We start from the raw sequence: 18,879 nt of genomic DNA, 5'->3' as shown, positions 1-18,879 counted from the left end.
ATGGCAAAAATGTGCAGGTGCCTGTGGAGGCCAGAAGAGGGCGTCAGATTCCCTGGAACTGGAGTCCAGACAGGGACAAGCCTGTAGACCTCAGAAATTGAACTCTGAAGAGCAGCAGGCTCTTAACTAGCAAGCGGTCTTTCCAGTTCTCATGCCCAGGGATTTGAACTCAGGTCTTCAAGCAACAGAGTAATGACTTTTTCCCACTGAGCCTCTTCCCTAGTCTCTTGTTTTTCTGTTTGCTTAAAACGTTTTCCTAATGAAGAGTTAAGGAGAAAACTAGGGAGGGAGTTGAGCTGGTGGAGGGCTTGCCTACCGTACATGAGGTCCTAGGTTTGATCCCCAACACTGAATGACCCCAGTAGTGGTGGTGCATACCTATAGTTATGGCACTTTGGAGGTAGAGGGTTGAGGATCAGAAATCTAACAGAAGTTTAAGGCCCCGTTTGTGGCCAGCCTGGGCTAATGAGACCCTGTTACAGAAAAAAAGAAAAGTTTTTCTTTCTAGGAACACTATGTAGTTCTCCACATTTCTCGTCTACTCTTTTGTAGTTCTTAATACATTTAGTTTTATTATCCTAGACAGTGGCCCTCATGTTCACAAGCTTGATGGTGACAGTAAACGAAAGCATCTTATTCTGCAAATCAAGCTGTGTTTTCTGCTTAATCATTCATTTTATGGACCTCAGAAGCCACAGGGAAAGTTCTCCAGGGAACTCCGAGGTCTGTCTTGTGATTCAAATTCTCCAATTTATGCTGCGTCCAACACGTTGCCTTGAATGTTGCAAAGGGAGAGGAAAAGCCATCTCACGCACACTTGCACACTTGTACTTGACTCCAGTCTTCCCTGCACATGTGGTCTTGGTTGACTTGGTACCAGATTCCTATAAGAACCTGTCTGCTTGGTCAGTTAGTTCTTCATGGCTTCCCACTCTCAATTTTTAATTCTTAAGAAATTACATTTTTAAAATGTATTTCTCTCTCTCTCTCTCTCTCTCTCTCTCTCTCTCTCTGTGTGTGTGTGTGTGTGTGTGTGTGTGTGTGTGTGCCACCATGAGCATGTAGAATGTAGAGGACAACTTGACAGAGTTAGTTTTCTCCTTGTACCAAGTAGGTCCTGGGTATCAAACTCAGGTCGTCAGACTTGAGGGTCCATGCCTCAACCTGTTGCACCATCTTGCCAGGCCCTTCTGCTCTAAGTAACCAAGGGTACATGCTTTCTACAGTCAGAAAGTAGAGAGAGGCTGGGGTGAAGATAGCCTTCAAAGGCAGGCCCCCAGTGCCTTACTTCCTCTAAGCAGGACGGACCTCCCAATAGCCCATTGGGAAAGATGAACCCATGGATGAAGTTAGCATCCCTGTGAAGTAATCGCCTCTGGGTGGTGCCAGTAACTGGGGACCAAACCTTACACACACACACACACACACACACACACACGGACCTTTCGTGGGGACACCTCCTGTATTCAGCCCATAGCAGGAATGCACTTAGCTGTGAGAGAGCCTGATTTCTCCAGGTTGCTTGTTTAAATGCAAGCAAAAGACACTGGGAAGGAGTTGTAACAGGAATCTGAGGTTGCTGATTTGGCCCGTTCTCAGCCTATTCATTAGTGGCAAATAACGAGGAGCACAGTGGAGGGACTTTGAAAGACTGCGGCTGAACAATCCCTCCATCTTGGTTCCTTGAGGAATCAGTCAGTACAGGAGAAGTTGGGAACTCAAAGGGGATCCTAGGAATACAGCCGGGAAATGAAGGAAGGTTGTCACTTACCTGCTTCTCCTTGAAGAGATGGGAAGAATGGCTCTAAAGACAATTCAGAGTTGATCAGGACTTCTACTCCCCACCCCCAAACCCAGGGCAAGGGTGTTTTAGGGGGCAAGGTCATCTCCTCCTCCTCCATTCACACTCTGGCTCAGACAGAGAGCTAAGGGGTTGAAGGATGATCCTGTTGTGCCAGGTCACCTAGAGGGCAGATAACCAGTTTGGCCTGGCTAAACTGTTGGACTTCTTGGTACCTGCCATCCTCTTCTTCTTCTTCTTCTTCTTCTTCTTCTTCTTCTTCTTCTTCTTCTTCTTCTTCTTCTTCTTCTTCTTCTTCTTCTCCTTCTATTATTATTATTATTATTATTATTATTTGTTCCCTTTGAAATACAATCATTTGGAATCTCATACCATGTCAGCTTTCACAGGCTCACAGTGGAGTTTTGCTCAAGGATGAGCCACACCCTTCTCAGACATCCCAAAGGGAGACAATGTTCAGATGAGATTTTGGACTGTCAATCCACACCAGTGAGAGGGTGAATGGTTGGTTGGTTGGTTTGTTTTGCATTTTTTTTTTTTGCATCTGCAAGCATGATCTTTGGGGAATGAGAGGACAATGTGTGATGGATTAAGTTGCTCCCCTCCCATGTGTTGGAACCCTAGCCCTGGTGTCACTGCCTGTGGAGATGGTGCTCCCAGAGATAACAACAGGGTTAAATGAGTCCTCCGGGATGGGTTCGCACATAGGATTAGCGTCCTCAGGAGACGAAGACGCCAGAGCCTGCTCTCTGTGCAGACAGAGAAGGGACCAGGTGAAGACACAGTTTACAAACAAGCAGAAAGGTTATCAGATTCTGACCAGATGACAGCGGGGCTTGAAATTCCAGCTTTCACGACCCGTCAAACAATTCTTTCCTGCCTCATACCAGTCGTACCATTGGTTGCCTGGGTGACCCAAAAGCCACTCCCTAAGCCCCTACCTGCTATTCCACCGCAGCAGGTTGGGAGAACACACACAGCTCCTGTCCCCGGCAACATTTAAGAACTACACTTTTAATCCCCTCACAGTGAGCTATCTTTGCAGTTATCCCGCCCACCCACCATTTTCCAGAGTTCCCAACCAGACATCTTCATGGTATCTGGCTCTGGCCAAAGGTTGGGGGGAAAGGAAAAGACAAGTGTGGGCGCCAGGCTCAGCTTCTAGTGCCTTCTCTTGAAATTTTACTAAGCAATCTTTTATGGATCACTTCTGGCTATCGCTCTTTCTGTTCGAAGTTCACCAAATAAGGCAGGTTGAATTAGGCTTTGTAACAGTGCAGATGGGGACCCTAACGATAAGAGATTAAGTTTTTTGCAGGTTTGTTCCCCCTCTCCCTCTTTTAAAAACAGAGATGATGCTAATACCTACCCGCTCCAGGTGATCAGGCTAATGACCATTGTTAATCTAGAGAGAGTCTCAGGTAGCCCAGGTTGGCCTCGAACTCACAAAGCAAAGGATAACCTTGAACTTTGGATCCTCAGGTTTCCACCCGCTAAGTGCTAGGATTAAGTGGTGCTCCACACAGCTGCAATTCTGAAGTGCTGGGACTGGAACCCAGGGCTTCAGTCAATCTTAAACACATTCCTAGTTCACAGCGGACTCATTTGGAACATCCCTTCCCCTGGGTGCCCTTCACCTGAGTCAGGGAGACTCCCGGGGGTGCTTCACTCGCTCCTCCCACTTCTGTCCCTTCAGCCACCACCCCCCACCACCGCGTGGCGCCTCCTCTCCGCGATCTCCAGGCTGAGCCCTGAGGGGCTGGGGGCGGAGCGTCTGGGCTGCGGGACTGGGAACTGGGAGGCTTTTAGGCCAGCGGTTGCTTGAAAAGCGCTGCCGCGGCTAGGCCCGGGGCAGGCAATGGCAGGGGTCGTGTGATCACGGACAGTGTGAGAGGGCCATTGCTATCATGCCCGGGCGCGCGGGCGCCGCTCGGTTCTGCTTGCTGACCGCAGCCCTCCAGCTACACTGGCCGCTGGGATGGACAAGTAAGTGGCAGCGCACAGCAGGGTCGTAGGGTGGCTGGGGTGGGTGACCTGGGGGTCTGGGAGTCGCGCTTGCAGGCCTGGAGCTCCGCTATCCCTGAGAGCTCTGCCACTCCCTGGGGCGTGAGTGCTGCCGCCACCCCCAAGCCTTGGAGCCCAGGCTTTGTTCTCATGCGGTGAGCCAAGGGAGGTCGTGGATCTGTGCTTGCACTGAACAATCAAAAATCAGTGGATCCTCTCTCCATTTCCTTTCCGTCTTTCCCACTTTGGTCTTCTCTTTCTCCCTCTTTCTCATCACTATTTTGCGCCCGCTGCTCTCAGAGCATCCCCAGAGGAGCACCCAAGCATCCTATACACAATCGGTGGGGGAGCCACTCCCTGGGATCCTGCTGCGGGTCAAATGCATGTGGGGTAGAAAATCAGTCTTCCAAGAGATTAGGATAGGGTGGTTTACTGGATACCTGTCTGTACACTTCGCATCCCCCGTTGGCAGCGACCCTACTTTAAGACCATCAAAGGGCCACGCACACCCATCATGCAGGTCGTATGCTGAAGTTCACTATCGAGATGTGTATAGTATGCCCCATATCGAAGACCTCCTGACTCTGGACATAAGGGTCCTCTTTCCACCTCATCCAACGCCAGCCTCCTCTTGGCCTCAGTTTCCCCATCTGTGAAGAAAGGGGATGGGCTCTGCGCTTCCAGTTTGGAAGCTGGGAAATATCTGTTTTCTCACAACTGTTTTCCCAGACACTCTCCCTCCCGGGCCCCATCCCTCAGAGACTCTCCTAGGGTTTTGCGGAAGAGAGGGTCCCGGAGGGGCAATGCCTGGCTTCTGTCATTCTGACCTACCCGGGAGAGCTTAGCTTTAGTTCTGTAGCAGCTGGGGGCTGGGCTGACTTGAGAGGGGTGCTCGCTGTACCATCCTTCAGCATTTTCAAATCAAGCTAGTAACACTGGGGTACCGGGTACCGGCTGGGCAAGCTGCATCCCCCAGCTCCCGAGAGAGCCTGACCCAAGGGTCCGCCCCCCACCCCACCCCCATACTCCAGTCTGCCTTATTTCAAAGCTCTTATACCAAAAGGGAAACAGAGGCACAAGGTTTCACACAGGAAGGGGGGGGGCGTCCTTTCGTTGGAGTCTGGGTTTCCTTGAGGAAGAGGGAGCAAGGTACTCTAGTCTGATTTTCCTTCTAACATTAAGTATAAGGGCAAGGAAATCCCTGGATCCTGAGTCCCAGAGACCACTCAGGGGAGTGGCTATAGACCTGGGAAGAAATAAAAATCTATGGGTAGTAAAATGACTTATGATCCCCAAATGAGCAGTTACTATTAACATTTTGCTTTCCCTCTTCCTGTCTTCCTGTGACTGCATACAGATGAATTTGGAAACATACCACACACGCATTTTAAAAGTACTTCCCAAATCATGACATAGTTTTCCAAAACTATGATTTTAATGACTGTAAGTTCTACCAAGAGACCACAGAAATATAATTTCCCCAAAGTTAAACTCTTGGTTCTCATCCAAATGCAACAAAGGTTTTGTTTTGTTTTTCTCTCCCACTTATGACTTTCTCTATGAGGTGGCAGAGGCGACTGTGTAAAGCTGGTTAAAAATCATTAGCAGGACCCTAGAGATAAGGGAATTGATGAGGTGGAGTCCCGTGGTGGAGGCAGAATCACGTGGTTCGACAGAATCACATAATTGCTGCTTATCTCTCCCCTGTCCTGAAGCCGCTTGTATCCTTGTCCCTCACAGGCCCACAGTTAATAATGTTAGACTTCACCGAGTACAGGCCTTCTGTCAAAAGCAAATAAAGCCGGAGATTCTCTTGGCCAAGTCGCCCATCCGTTTATTAAACAGTGCTCCAGACTGATGCTGGGAAGACAATAGGGCCTGCGTCTCGCCTTATGTCCAGGTTACGAGGCACTCTTCCCACTCTGTATTGGGCTCTCAAACTGTTCCATGTTTGTTCAGACTTGAGACTGCATTCAGTACTTTTTATGATCCTGAGACCTTTAGACATTCTCTTAGACGCCACACCGCTCCTTTTGTTTAAGAGTCCAGACTTGTCAGTCACCGTCAGGGACTCACTCTGCCTGGCTGGTTCTTCCCTGAACGGTAAGCACCAAGCATGGTAGGTAGCATAGGGTTGGTAACTCAGAATGTACTGAATAAATACGTGAATGAGTCCATCCGTTCTGGTTGGTACCAGTGTAAATGAATCCCATGGATGGGTTTTGATTGCAAATATATCACATTAGTCATCTAAAAAGGAATTTAATCAGTGGTAACCCCGCCACTCCCGCCACCTTTAAAGTTTCTTCCCTGAGACAGGATGCTGTGTAGCCCTAGGCGGTCTTAGAGCTCACTATAGCCAAGGATGGCCTCTTGATGAAATTACAGATGTGTGCCACAGTGTCCAGCACAGCCATCTTTTATACTACTCATGTGGTTGATGCGATTGGACTAGAAGGGACAGAACATTGGAGTGCTCAGCTACATCCCTGGGACTCTGGATTTACCTTCTTTCAGAGACTTCATTTGCTTAGGAACCAGGAAATGCTTGATCTGTAACTAGTGTTGAGGTCTCCCATTTTTCTCTCTTTCTCTCTCTCTCTTTCTCCCTCCCTCCTACCCTCGCTCCCTCCCTCCCTCCTTCTCTCCTTTCCTCCTTCCTTCCTTCCTTCCTTCCTTCCTTCCTTCCTTCCTTCCTTCCTTCTTTCTTTACTTTGGTTTTCCGAAACAAGGTTTCTCTATATAACAGTCCTGGCTGTCCTGGAACTCGTTCTGTAGACCAGGCTGGCCTTGAATGCACAGAGATTCACCTGCCTCGGCCTCCTGAGTGCTGGGATTAAAGGCATACGCCACCGCCACCACTGCCCACCCGGCAAGGTTTCTCTTTTTCTTGAAAATGACTCTTTAATGGCTGAATGGGGCCGCTTTTCTTGGGAACTGGCTGACTACCTCCAAGGGTGGAGGAGAAGAGAGAACTGGTATGAGAAGGTTTGGAGACTAGGAAATGAAATACAACTGCATACTTGCAGGGAAGAGTTAGCAATTTGCAACTCAACGCTAATGGTTTGCAGGTAGGGGGTCATGTCACCTTTACCTGTGGCCCTGTAAGACCTCCCAGGGAGGTGACAGTCATCTCTCAAGCTCTGTGGTAGCCAGCGTGAGCTCAACCTTATGATTATACCCAGAATCTCACCACATCATTACTCTCTAGGATGCTTTCCAAGTGGGAGCCATCGTCACCTCTCACCAGGGCTCCTGTGTGCCTTCAGCCTTGCTACCTGCCTGCTGCTTCTGTTCTATCCTTACCTCCACCCTCCACTCTCTGCCCAGAGTCATCTTTGAAAACAAAACTAATACAGATCCTATTGCTCCTGTGTTTTAAGACATCCAGAACCTTCTGAGTCTACTTAAAATAAAACCCAGACCCTCTTCATGCCTTTGTGTCATTACACCCCCAGCTGGCTTGCTTGGCATGTTTCTTACCAACATCCTTTGATTTACTAGAGTGTCTCCCTTCCTTACTTGGCATATTTACTGATGTCCTCTGACTTATTAGACTGTTTCCCCTTCCTGCTTGTTTCTTTTCAAGGCCAAGCCCATTTCTGCACTTGCCACTCTTTGCTCTTCCCTAGTTTGTTTTTTTTTTCCCACAACTATCTTCCTTTGGCTCCTGAAGTCTCAGTTAAACACCATCAGTACTGACCATCCTGTTTAAAACAGGTCTCCTGTTAGGTGTCCCTTTATCCGGTGACATGGTCTATTTTCCTCCAAGGCAGTTAGCATCACCTGAGAATGCCTGTTCATTCATTTCCTGTCTCTTGGCAAGGACACAGACCCTGTTTGCTGTCTTGATCACTTTGTCACTAGGGCACAGTAGAGCCCAGCAGGTCTCCTGACACCACACTCCTGGGCGGGAACACTTTCCAGGGAGCAAGGATTACCTCAGAAGGGGTCTGGAGCAGTACTTGGGTTTCGAGCGATGTGCCTGCTACTGAGGGTCTGAGCTGTGGAGGTCTGGAATTCTTAGGGTTGTGCTGTCTTCTGTTGGCAGATGGAAGCAAAGAAGGCAGCCCCCAGCAACAGCATGAACTCATAATACCTCAGTGGCGGACTTCAGAAAACCCCAGGCGAGGAAAGGTAAGCCTTCCAAGTAGCTCTGTCAGTTTGGGATATTTAGCAGGGGCTTTCCTTCACTGTATGACAAGTGTGTAGACCATTCCCAAGCCCTTTTAGTTGGGGAACTGAAAATCCACAGTAATAGTGACAGGACTGGGGTTGGAGAGATGGCTCAGCAGTTAAAAGCACTTTCTGCTCTTGTAGAGGACTGGGGTTCAGTTTCCAGTTGGGTCACAACCATCTGTAACTCCAGTTCCAGGAGATCCAGAGGTGTCTGGCCTCTGAAAGGGTACCCAGCATGCACATAGTGCTCAGATAGATGTATACGCGGGCAAAACACACACACACACACACAATCTTTAAAAAGTACTGTCACAGATTTAGTGTGAATGTGATTTTGTCACGGATCTTGATGGATATTTTTGCTTTGTTTTCTGAGGCAGGATCCCCTGGAGCCCAGGTTACCTTCTAACTCACTATGTAGCTGAGCATGACCATCCCCATTTCTCAAATGCTGAGATTACAGGTGTGCCTATGCCACCGTGCTCAGCTTACTTAATAAGAGGCGGGCTAGGGTGCTCGGATTAGGTTCTATATCTTTAGAAAGCCCTACGGGTTCCTTGGGCCAGGACATTAGCAAGATGCACAGGTGCTATCAAGGCAGTTGGAACATGGCGGAGAACCCTGGGTGTTCTTGGTTCTGGTTCTGAATGCCCGAGTTAGGGGTGACGAGGAAGAGAAGGCAGACTGATGGTTGCGTGGCAGTAGTTCAGGACCTTCTGCTTTACGGATGACTTGCACTTCCTCACTTATAAAATCAGTTTTAATAGGAATAAAGAGGAACAGAGTTTTGGAAAAGTGCTGACTTTCTCTTTCTCGGCAGAGTCTTGCTACATCTCCTACTCTGGTCTCGAATTTGAGACCCTCCTCCCTCACCTTCCCAGTGCAAGTATTACAGGGACAGACTACCATGCCGGTTTGAAGGACTGGTTTCTATGATCTCTGAGGGGGTCAAATGGCCTGTAATTTATTGGGCAACAGATAGGAACAAGATTAAAGCTGGGGAAAGAAGGGTCAGGGAAGACTTGGACAATTGTGGCCTCGGAATCTGGAAAGATAAACAGATTCCCAGAATTCCTTAAGTTACTGCAGAGTCATACAGACGTGTACCCGGTTCACCAGCCTGGGCACAAGAAGGGGGCTTACAGAGAAATTTCAGGACAATAAAAGAAGGGAACATTTTACCCTGAAAGCAAAGGGGGGGGGGAATGTATGAACTCATTTCGTCCTAAAGTAGGAAAGTCTGAAAATAGCCTCGGGAGCAGTTAGACAGATTCATTGATGACCATCCTCAGGCAGATTGTTCTTATTAAATTTAAGGTTTTGGATATTTTCTCCATCACCATTATTGCCGAAGAATGGATATGATACTTTTTATAGAGGCCCCTTTGTTCCCTCCAGATGTTGGATGCTGGGCATCCTCAGGAAGGGCCTGAGAAACAAAGTGGAGGACCAGATCCTGTCTTTGTTCCCAGCCATTGTCTGCCCAGAGCGTGGCTCATTGTATTCAGCAGGGATAGTCAGCTCAGTGCCTGGCACCATAAATATTTGTTGAATGTGCGAGAGAGGGGAGAGAGAGAAAGAGAAGAAAGAGTGTGGGTTGATTCACTGCTTCTTGCTTACATGTGGGTAATTCACTGATTTATTAGTCGTTCCTGACACGCTGACTATGTATGGGCTCTGATACAGATGTCTTAGGATGATTCATGCACATAGGATAAGCTTCTCAGATGGCGTGGAGATGGAGGTCTGTATAACTTCACCCTGTACAGAAAGGACTTTGGGTCCTTCTTTCGGGGAAGTACAAACAGTGGGCACCTTCACATACTTGCCAGGAGGCATGATGTTGTCCCTTCTTCCGGCAGTATTGGCATTCCAGGAGGGAAAGCCGTCTATAGTAGGGCTGGAAGGGAAGCTTCACAGAAACGCAGTTTCATTGTTTTGCTTGAACTGTTCCCTGGAAACAGTTAAGCCTGTCTGAGCACCCTCCAGGAACAGAAGTATTTTTGGATTACCTACACAAAAATAAATACGAGCCCTCATGTGGCAGGCTGTGTGTCTGTGTGGGGCACATGGTATCACTTGCACCGTGCCAACCTTCTGTTTCTGTGTGGGCTGTCACATGAGTGCCTGCCCCTTAGGTAAGGATTTGCTGGAGTTCTCAAATGCCCACTGGGGCTGTGTGTCCTTGATCCTCCCTGTGACTGGGTAGGGCTCTTACACTAGAAGTCCCCAGGGCAAAACCACAAAGGGGCGGCAATCACAGCAGGCACTGGCCTTGTGCTGAGTCAGGGCCTCAGACGTGGAGCCTCTAGAGAAAGTGCCTGGGCACCCATTTGTCTCCCTGCATCCTGGCTTCCAAGCCCTTCTGAAGATGAGGCAACAGGGTGAAGTAGGCATTGCACAAGGCATTTGATCATCAGAGGTCTTGGTGATCTCAAAGTCCAATGCGCAGATCCCAGCAGGAAATGAGAGGAGCAGGAATTAAGAAAGGGAATGAGGCTAGGCTGTGGGTGTGGCTCAGTTTGTAGTTTGAAGTTCTGGGTTTCATCTCCAACAAATGCACGCACCACACATGCACACATGCGCGCATGCACACACTTGCGCATATAGCACACACGTACGCAGCAAAATTTTTTTAAAAATGCAAGTAGTAAGTCTCATTGGTTCCTTTCAAAGACACTCTTATATTGCTGAGTTAGTTTACACATTTAAAACCTTTTGGTTCATACTGTCAAATTATTTTTCAGATAGTTGGTTTCAGTGCAAATTCTCAGGCATAGGATCTGAGAGTGTCCACTGTGATGTACATTGTGATTTACATTTTGATTTTGTTTAGGATATCCTATTTTTTTAATGTTGTTCTTTTTCTTTGCATGGGGAGAGGGGGATTTTACCCATGTACCCGTGATCTTCAACATAGTCTTCATGCTTGCTGGCCATTTGTATGTCTTAGGTGATCTGTACTGGGTGTATGGTGTGTCTGGCCATCAGTAAATTGCTTCTGTTTGTTTAAAATACATTTACTTCTGTACTTATAAAACCCTAATTTGTGATACTCTTTGTTGGCACCCCTGAGATGACTGGGGTTTCCAAATTGAGGGCTCACATAAAATAAAACAAAATATGAAAGAACTCACCCTGTAGAAGGCCCTTCAGCATTTTTTTTTAAGATGATAGCTAGTATGATATTGAGAGCTTCTTTTGAACTGGGCACCATGAAACATTCTTTACATTCATTTTCTCATCCAAGAATTCACCCTGTAGAAGGCCCTTCAGCATTTTTTTAAGATGATAGCTAATATGATATTGAGAGCTTCTTTTGAACTGGGCACCATGAAACATTCTTTACCTTCATTTTCTCATCCGGCCCTTAAGGATCCTTGTAATGTTGGTTACTAACACCCCAGGTGAGGAAGGAGGAGACAGAGAAGTAGGGAGGCTTGTTGACATGTCCAGGTTCACAGGAGCACAGATGTCAGCCTACGCATCAACCCTGGGTCTGACCCTCCAGGTAATTTACTTCTGAGGATCAAGTCTCCCTGTGGCAGCCATCACCAGACTGCATATGCACTTGCTCAGCCTTGAACGTCAGCTTGAGTTTCTCTCCTTTGCTTCTTAAGGGAAAGCAGATGGAGGACGATCTGAGTTGTTTTGGGACTGAGGTCACTTCAAGCTTAGGCTGGAAAGGCTAATGACCTTTCCTCGCAGGCTTCCGGAGGATCCCTGTGCTGGCGTGGAGTCAGATCTGGTGCTGGGCCCTGGGAGCCTCGGTCCCTGCTTCCAGGAACTGACATCCTTTCCTTGTTGTTTTTAGCATCCACTCACAGCGGAGCTCAGGGTCACGGCTGAGGGGCAAGAACTGATCCTGGACCTGGAGAAGAATGAGTAAGTGAATGGCTCCCTTCTTTTGTCTCATACAACGCAGCTAACTCACCTTCAACGCCAGTCTGATGCAGGTGTCACAGATGGGAAGGAAGAAGTTTAGTGGCCTGGTCCCCAAGCTCTCCATCCTTGGTCCGTTTGTGGGGCATCGTGCCAAGACAGAGCTTTCCCTTGGTCTCTTGGTCGCTGGGAGATTGCTGGGCTGCTTCACATCCTGCTTGGATTTCCTTAGGCTGTGTTTCCGGTGCTTCTTAGAGTTCACTGTAGGCGTGTGTGTGTGTGTGTGTGTGTGTGTGTGTGTGTGTGTGTGTGTGTGTGTGGTTAAGGGCGGGAAGGGACTGGAGGCAGCTGCTGTCCTTGCTCCAGCCAGGACAAGGCAGGAAGTGAAGGCGATTAGAGGAAGACGGGGAGAAGCAGCAGGCTGGGCAGGGATTTGGCACCTCTGACCCTGATTCTTTCATCTACCCAAGATTCTGCTGAGAAGTGCATTGCCCAAAGCCTCCTGCCTTCCACGGGTCCTGCTTTTCCCTAACCTCATTCATGCTGGGCGGTGGCCTGGTTCAGAAAAATCTCCACATTGATTTGCCTTCCGGTATAACCGTCTCAATTCATGGATGAGGGGGATGAATGGCCGACGCTGCCTGGCTGTGTCCATCAATTGATTGCCCGTTCTTCCCTCAGCCCCAGTCCACCCGGCCTCCTAGAGTGCTCTGTACTTGGCCAGGGACTCCGAGGGCCTCGATAGATTCCCCCACCAATGGTCCCGCTTTCATCATCCACACAGACGCTGGAGATAAGGATGCTTGGCTTGGAGAGGTGCCCGTCCGCTTTGGCAGCCTCCAAGACACCCTGGAAGCTGATGAGTAATGGAAGTCTTGCAGCCAAGAAAGGGCCAGAGCAAGGCCTTCCCCCATCCTAAAGGGTGGGAATGGCTGCTTGGCCTGGGTAGAAAGGGAGAAGAAGGGTTTATTCCAAATTTGGGCTCTTTGGACGCGGACAGAAAAGGATCAGGGGAGTCCCCAGTGTGGTGAAGGGGCAGCTCACTGGTGCAGGGACAGGGGGCTGTATGAAACTACTCTTGGGGAGAGGCGAAGAAACATCTGCTTACCAGTGGTAGACTAAAGTAAGGATGCCGCCAAAATCCAACTCTGCGAACCAGTAATTTTTACTGGGGTTACTTACAGTAACAGGGGTGAAGCGTTACCTCCAGGCACAGACGTGACTCAAAAGATAGCAGCCTCACTGAGGCCTGCCCAACATGGGGAGCAACTCATGAGAGCTGGAAGTCTGGAGTTCATTGCATGCTGCTTGCAGGCCGCTCACTCAGATGCTCTGAGCCTCATCCGGATGGCTAGTGGGACTGAGCCTTGGGAGGGAGGTAGTCCTTACTACTTATACACAGTTGAGGAGGGAGGGACCTAGTGATTCTGGTCAGTTTCAGGGACTTCCTGGAAGCCTCTAGTTGTTTACTTCTTTTTTTTTTTAAGTAAATTTTATTAAATTATAAAAGTTTCCATTTCCGCCCCTCTTCCCAACACCCTCCCACTCCCCCCACTCCTTCTCCTCCTCCCTCTTCGTCCCTTAGGGCAGTCAGGGTTTCCTGCCCTGTGGGAAGTTCAAGTTCCTCCCCCCTCCCTCCAGGTCCAGGAAGGTGAGTGTCCAAACAGACTTGATCCCCAAAATCCAGTATATGCAGAGGAAACAGGTCCCAGTATCATTGTCAATGGCTTTTCAGAAAGACTTCAGGCCAGCCACATTCAGAGAATCCGGCCAAATTCCGAGAATCTCGTTAGATCACTTCCTCATTCAGTCCCAGTCCAACTGGCCTTGGTAAACTCTCATTAGATCCGTTCCATTGTATCAGTAGGTGATAGCATCCCTCGCAGTACTGATTTCGTTTTTCATATTCTTCCTCCTTCTGTTCCTCATTTGGACCTCGGGGGGCTCAGTCCGGTGCTCCAATGTGGGTCTCCGACTGTATCGCCGTCCGTCGCCAGATGAAGGATGTATGGTGATAAGCAAAATATACATCAGTATGGTTATGGGCCACGGCCGATTCAGGCACCCTCTCCTCTGTCCAGAGAACAATCTGGGGGATCTCTCCTTGGACCTGGGATCCCATATATAATCAAGTCTCCTGTAAACCCTAAAATGACTCCCTTAGTTGAAATATATTCTTCCCTGATCCCATATTCATCCTTCCTACCTCCCCCCCCATTCCAGGCCACCGAGCTTTCCCTATTCTTCCCCTACTCCCTTCTCTCTAACCCTCTCCCCTTCCATCAACCCACCCACCCCCCCATGCACCCGAGGTTACCTGGGACTCTTGTCTATTTTCTACCTCCTGGTGGATAGGTAAATAATCTTCATCAGGTTCATCTTCTTATTTAGCTTCTCTAGGATCACGAATAATAGGCTCAAAGACCTTTAATTATGGTTAGAATCCACTAATGAGTGAATACATACCGTGTTCCTCTTTTTGGGTCTGGCTTACCTCACTCAGTAAAGCGTTTTCTATTTCCATCCATTTGCATGCAAAATTCAAGATGTCATTGTTTTTTACCGCTGAGTAAAACTCTAATGTGTATATGTTCCACACCTTATTTAACCATTCTTCTATTGAGGGGCACCTAGGCTGTTTCCAGGTTCTGGCTATTACAAATAGTGCTGCTATGAACATAGTAGAATAAATGCTTTTGTAGTATGTTAGGGAATCTTTAGGGTATATTCCCAAGAGTGGAATTGCTGGGTCCTGAGGGAGGTTGACTCCCAGTTTCCTGAGAAACCGCCACACTGATTTCCACAGTGGTTGCACGAGTTTGCATTCCCACCAACAATGGATGAGTGTTCCCCTCACCCCACATCCTCTCCAGCATAGGCTATCGTTGGTGTTTTTGACTTTAGCTATTCTGACAGGTGTAAGATGGTATCTCAAAGTTGTTTTGATTTGCATTTCCCTGATCGCTAAGGAGGTTGAGCATGACCTTAAGTGTCTTCTGGCCATTCGAAGTTCATCTGTTGTGAATTCTCTGTTAAGTTCAGTACCCCCATTTTTTAATTGGGTTAATTAGAGATTTAGTGCCTAGTTTCTTGAGTTCTTTGTATATTTTGGAGATCAGACCTTTGTCTGATGAGGGGTTGGTGAAGATCTTCTCCCAGTCAGAAGGCAGCCTTTTTGTCCTACTGACAGTGTCCTTTGCTTTACAGAAGCTTCTCAGCTTCAGTAGATCCCATTTATTCATTGTTTCTCTTATTGTCTGTGCTGCTGGGGTCCTACTTAGGAAGAGGCCTCCTGTGCCTATATCTTGTAGACTACCTCCCACTTTCTCTTCTATCAGGTTCAAAGTGGACGGATTAATGTTGATGTCTTTAATCCATTTGGACTTGATTTTTGTGCATGGTGATAGATATGGATCTACTTTCATTTTTTTACAGGTTGACATCCAGTTATGCCAGCACCATTTGTTAAAGATGCTTTCCTTCTTCCATTGTATACCTTTAGCTCCCTTGTCGAAAATTAGTTGTTCATAAGTTTGTGGGTTAATATCTGGGTCTTCTATTCGATTCCATAGGTCGACGTCTCTGTTCTTATGCCAATACCAAGCTGTTTTCAATACTGTAGCTCTATAATAGAGTTTGAAGTCAGGGATGGTAATGCCTCCAGAAGTTCTTTTATTGTATAAGATTGTTTTAGCAATCCTGGGTTTTTTGTTTTGCCATATAAACTTGATTATTGTTCTCTCAAGGTCTGTGAAGAAGTTTGATGGGATTTTGATGGGGATTGCATTGAATCTATAGATTGCTTTTGGTAGAATTGCCATTTTTACTATGTTGATTCTCCCAATCCAAGAGCAGGGGAGGTCTTTCCATTTTCTGGTATCCTCTTCAATTTCTTTCTTCAAAGACTTAAAGTTTTTGTCAAATAGGTCTTTCACTTCCTTGGTTAGAGTAACCCCAAGATATTTTATGCTATTTGTGGCTATCATGAAAGGTGATGTTTCTCTGATTTCCCTCTCTGCTTCTTTATCCTTTGTATATAGGAGGGCCACTGATTTTTTGGAGTTGATCTTGTATCCTGCCACGTTACTAAAGGTGTTTATCAGCTGTAGGAGTTCTTTGGTAGAGTTTTTGGGGTCACTTATGTAAACTATCATATCGTCCGCAAATAACGAAAGTTTGACTTCATCCTTTCCAATACGAATCCCCTTGATCTCCTTATGTTGTCTTATTGCTATTGCTAGAACTTCAAGCACTATATTGAAGAGGTATGGAGAGAGTGGACAGCCTTGTCGCGTTCCTGATTTTAGTGGAAAGGCTTTGAGTTTCTCTCCATTCAGTTTGATGTTAGCTGTCGGCTTGCTGTATATTGCTTTTATTATATTTAGGTATGATCCTTGTATCCCCAGTCTCTCCAACACCTTTATCATAAATGGGTGTTGAATTTTGTCAAATGCTTTTTCAGCATCTAGTGAGATGATCATATGGTTTTTTTCTTTCAGTTTATTTATATGATGGATTACATTGATAGATTTGCGTATGTTGAACCAGCCCTGCATCTCTGGAATGAAGCCGACTTGATCATAATGGATAATTTTTCTAATGTGCTCTTGGATACGGTTTGCCAGTATTTTATTGAGAATTTTCGCGTCGATGTTCATGAGTGAGATTGGCCTGTAGTTCTCTTTCTTGGTTGTGTCTTTGTGTGGTTTTGGTATTAGGGTAACTGTAGCTTCATAAAAGGAGTTAGGCAATGACTCTTCTGTTTCTATATTGTGGAATACGTTAAGGAGTATAGGTATTAGCTCTTCCTGGAAGTTCTGGTAGAATTCTGCATTGAAACCATCTGGTCCTGGGCTTTTTTTGGTAGGGAGATTTTTGATAACAGCTTCTAATTCTTTGCGACTAACAGGTCTATTTAGATTGTTCACCTGTTCTTGGTTCAACTTTGGTATATGGTACTTATCTAAAAAAATGTCCATTTCTTTTACATTTTCCAACTTTGTGGCATATAAGCTTTCGTAGGAAGATCTAATGATTCTCTGAATTTCCTCTGTGTCTGTGGTTATGTCCCCCTTTTCATTTCTGATCCTATTAATTTGCATGTTCTCTCTCTGCCGTTTGATTAGTTTGGCTAGGGGTTTGTCAATCTTGTTGATTTTCTCCAAGAACCAGCTTTTTGATTCATTGATTCTTTGGATTGTTTTCTCTGTTTCTATTTTGTTGATTTCAGCCCTCAGTTTGATTATTTCCAGTCTTCTACTCCTCCTGGGTGAATCAGCTTCTTTTTTTTCTAGAGCTTTCAAGTGTGCTGTTAAGTCTCCAATGTGTGCTTTCTCCGTTTTCTTTATTTGGGCACCTATTGCTATGAACTTTCCTCTTAGTACTGCTTTCATAGTGTCCCATAGGTTTGAGTATGTTGTGTCTTTGTTATCATTAAATTCAAGGAAGTCTTTAATTTCTTTCTTAATTTCGTCCTTGACCCAGGGGTGATTTAGTAGTTGACTGTTCAACTTCCATGAGTTTGTTGACTTCCTGGGGTTAGCATTGTTGTTGAATTCTAATTTTAATCCATGGTGATCTGACAAGACACAGGTGGTTACTAATATTTTTTTGTATCTGTGGAAGTTTGCTTTGTTACCGAGTATGTGGTCAATCTTCGAGAAGGTTCCATGAACTGCAGAGAAGAAGGTATATTCTTTCCTATTTGGGTGGAGTGTTCTATAGATGTCTGTTAAGTCCATTTGATTCAATACCTCCAATAAATCTCTTAATTCTCTGTTTGGTTTCTGTCTGATTGACCTGTCCATTGGTGAGAGAGGAGTGTTGAAGTCTCCTACTATTAGCGTGTGTGGTTTGATGACTGCCTTGAGTTCTAGAAGAGTTTCTTTTACATAACTGGGTGCCTTTATATTAGGGGCATAGATATTCAGGATTGAGACTTCTTCCTGATGAGTTGTTCCTGTTATGAGTATGAAATGTCCATCTCCATCTCTTCTGATTGATTTTAGTTTGAAGTCGATTTTGTTAGATATTAGAATGGCCACACCCGCTTGTTTCTTAGGTCCATTTGCTTGGAAAACCTTTTCCCAACCCTTTACTCTGAGTAGGTGTCTGTCTTTGTGGTTGAGGTGTGTTTCTTGTAAACAGCAGAATGTTGGATCCTGTTTTCGTATCCAATCTCTAAGTCTGTGCCTCTTTATAGGTGAATTGAGTCCATTGATATTAAGAGATATTAATGACCAGTGGTTGTTGACTCGAGTCATTTTTTTTGGGGGTAGTAGAGTGTATGTGTTTTCCTTCTTTGAGTTGTGCTAGTGAAGGGTCGCTAGATGTCTGAGTTATTGTAGTCAGTGTTGGCAATGTTGGATTCCTTGGGATGTAATTTTCCTTCTAATATTCTCTGTAAGGCTGGATTAGTAGTTACGTATTGTTTAAATTTGTTTTTATCCTGGAATATTTTGTTTTCTCCGTTGATAGTGAATGAAAGCTTGGCTGGGTATATTAATCTGGGCTTGCATCCATGGTCCCTTAGTTTCTGCAGTACCTCTATCCAGGACCTTCTGGCTTTCATGGTTTCTATAGAGAAGTCTGGTGTAAGTCTGATAGGTTTACCTTTATAGGTTACTTGACCTTTTTCCTTTGCAGCTCTTAATATCCTTTCTTTAATCTGAATGCTTTGTGTTTTGATTATTATATGGCGAGGGGATGTTTTTTTCTGATCCAGTCTATTCGGTGTTCTGTATGCTTCTTGCACCTTCATAGGAATATCACTCTTTAGGATGGGAAAGTTTTCTTCTATAATTTTGTTGAATATATTTTCTGGACCTTTGGTCTGCAATTCTTCTCCTTCTTCTACTCCTATTATTCTTAGATTTGGTTTTTTTTATTATGTCCCATATTTCCTGAATGTTTTGTGATGAGAATTTGTTGGATTTGCTGTTTTCTTTGGTCAGGGCATTTATTTTCTCTATGGTGTCTTCATAATCTGAGATTCGTTCTTCTATCTCTTGTAT

The 18,879-nt window shown here is 46.1% G+C and overlaps 1 protein-coding gene across 1 annotated transcript in view; it reads left to right on the top strand.

Moving 5' to 3' along the window:
* The first annotated feature begins 3,573 nt into the window (after window positions 1-3,573).
* Adam19 (ADAM metallopeptidase domain 19) overlaps window positions 3,574-18,879 on the top strand; it is a 94,108-nt gene continuing 78,802 nt past the window's right edge. The window contains exons 1-3 of the mRNA XM_048435948.3: window positions 3,574-3,787; window positions 7,857-7,942; window positions 11,799-11,869. Coding sequence (XP_048291905.3) covers window positions 3,709-3,787; window positions 7,857-7,942; window positions 11,799-11,869 — 236 coding nt within the window. The 5' untranslated portion in view covers window positions 3,574-3,708. The remainder of the gene's footprint in view (window positions 3,788-7,856; window positions 7,943-11,798; window positions 11,870-18,879) is intronic.

This window comes from Myodes glareolus, chromosome 9, assembly GCF_982192425.1.
Source record: "Myodes glareolus chromosome 9, mMyoGla1.1, whole genome shotgun sequence".
Classification (NCBI taxonomy): domain Eukaryota; kingdom Metazoa; phylum Chordata; class Mammalia; order Rodentia; family Cricetidae; genus Myodes; species Myodes glareolus.
The sequence above is the reverse complement of the archived record's forward strand: the minus strand, read 5'-3'. Positions and strand labels throughout refer to the sequence as shown.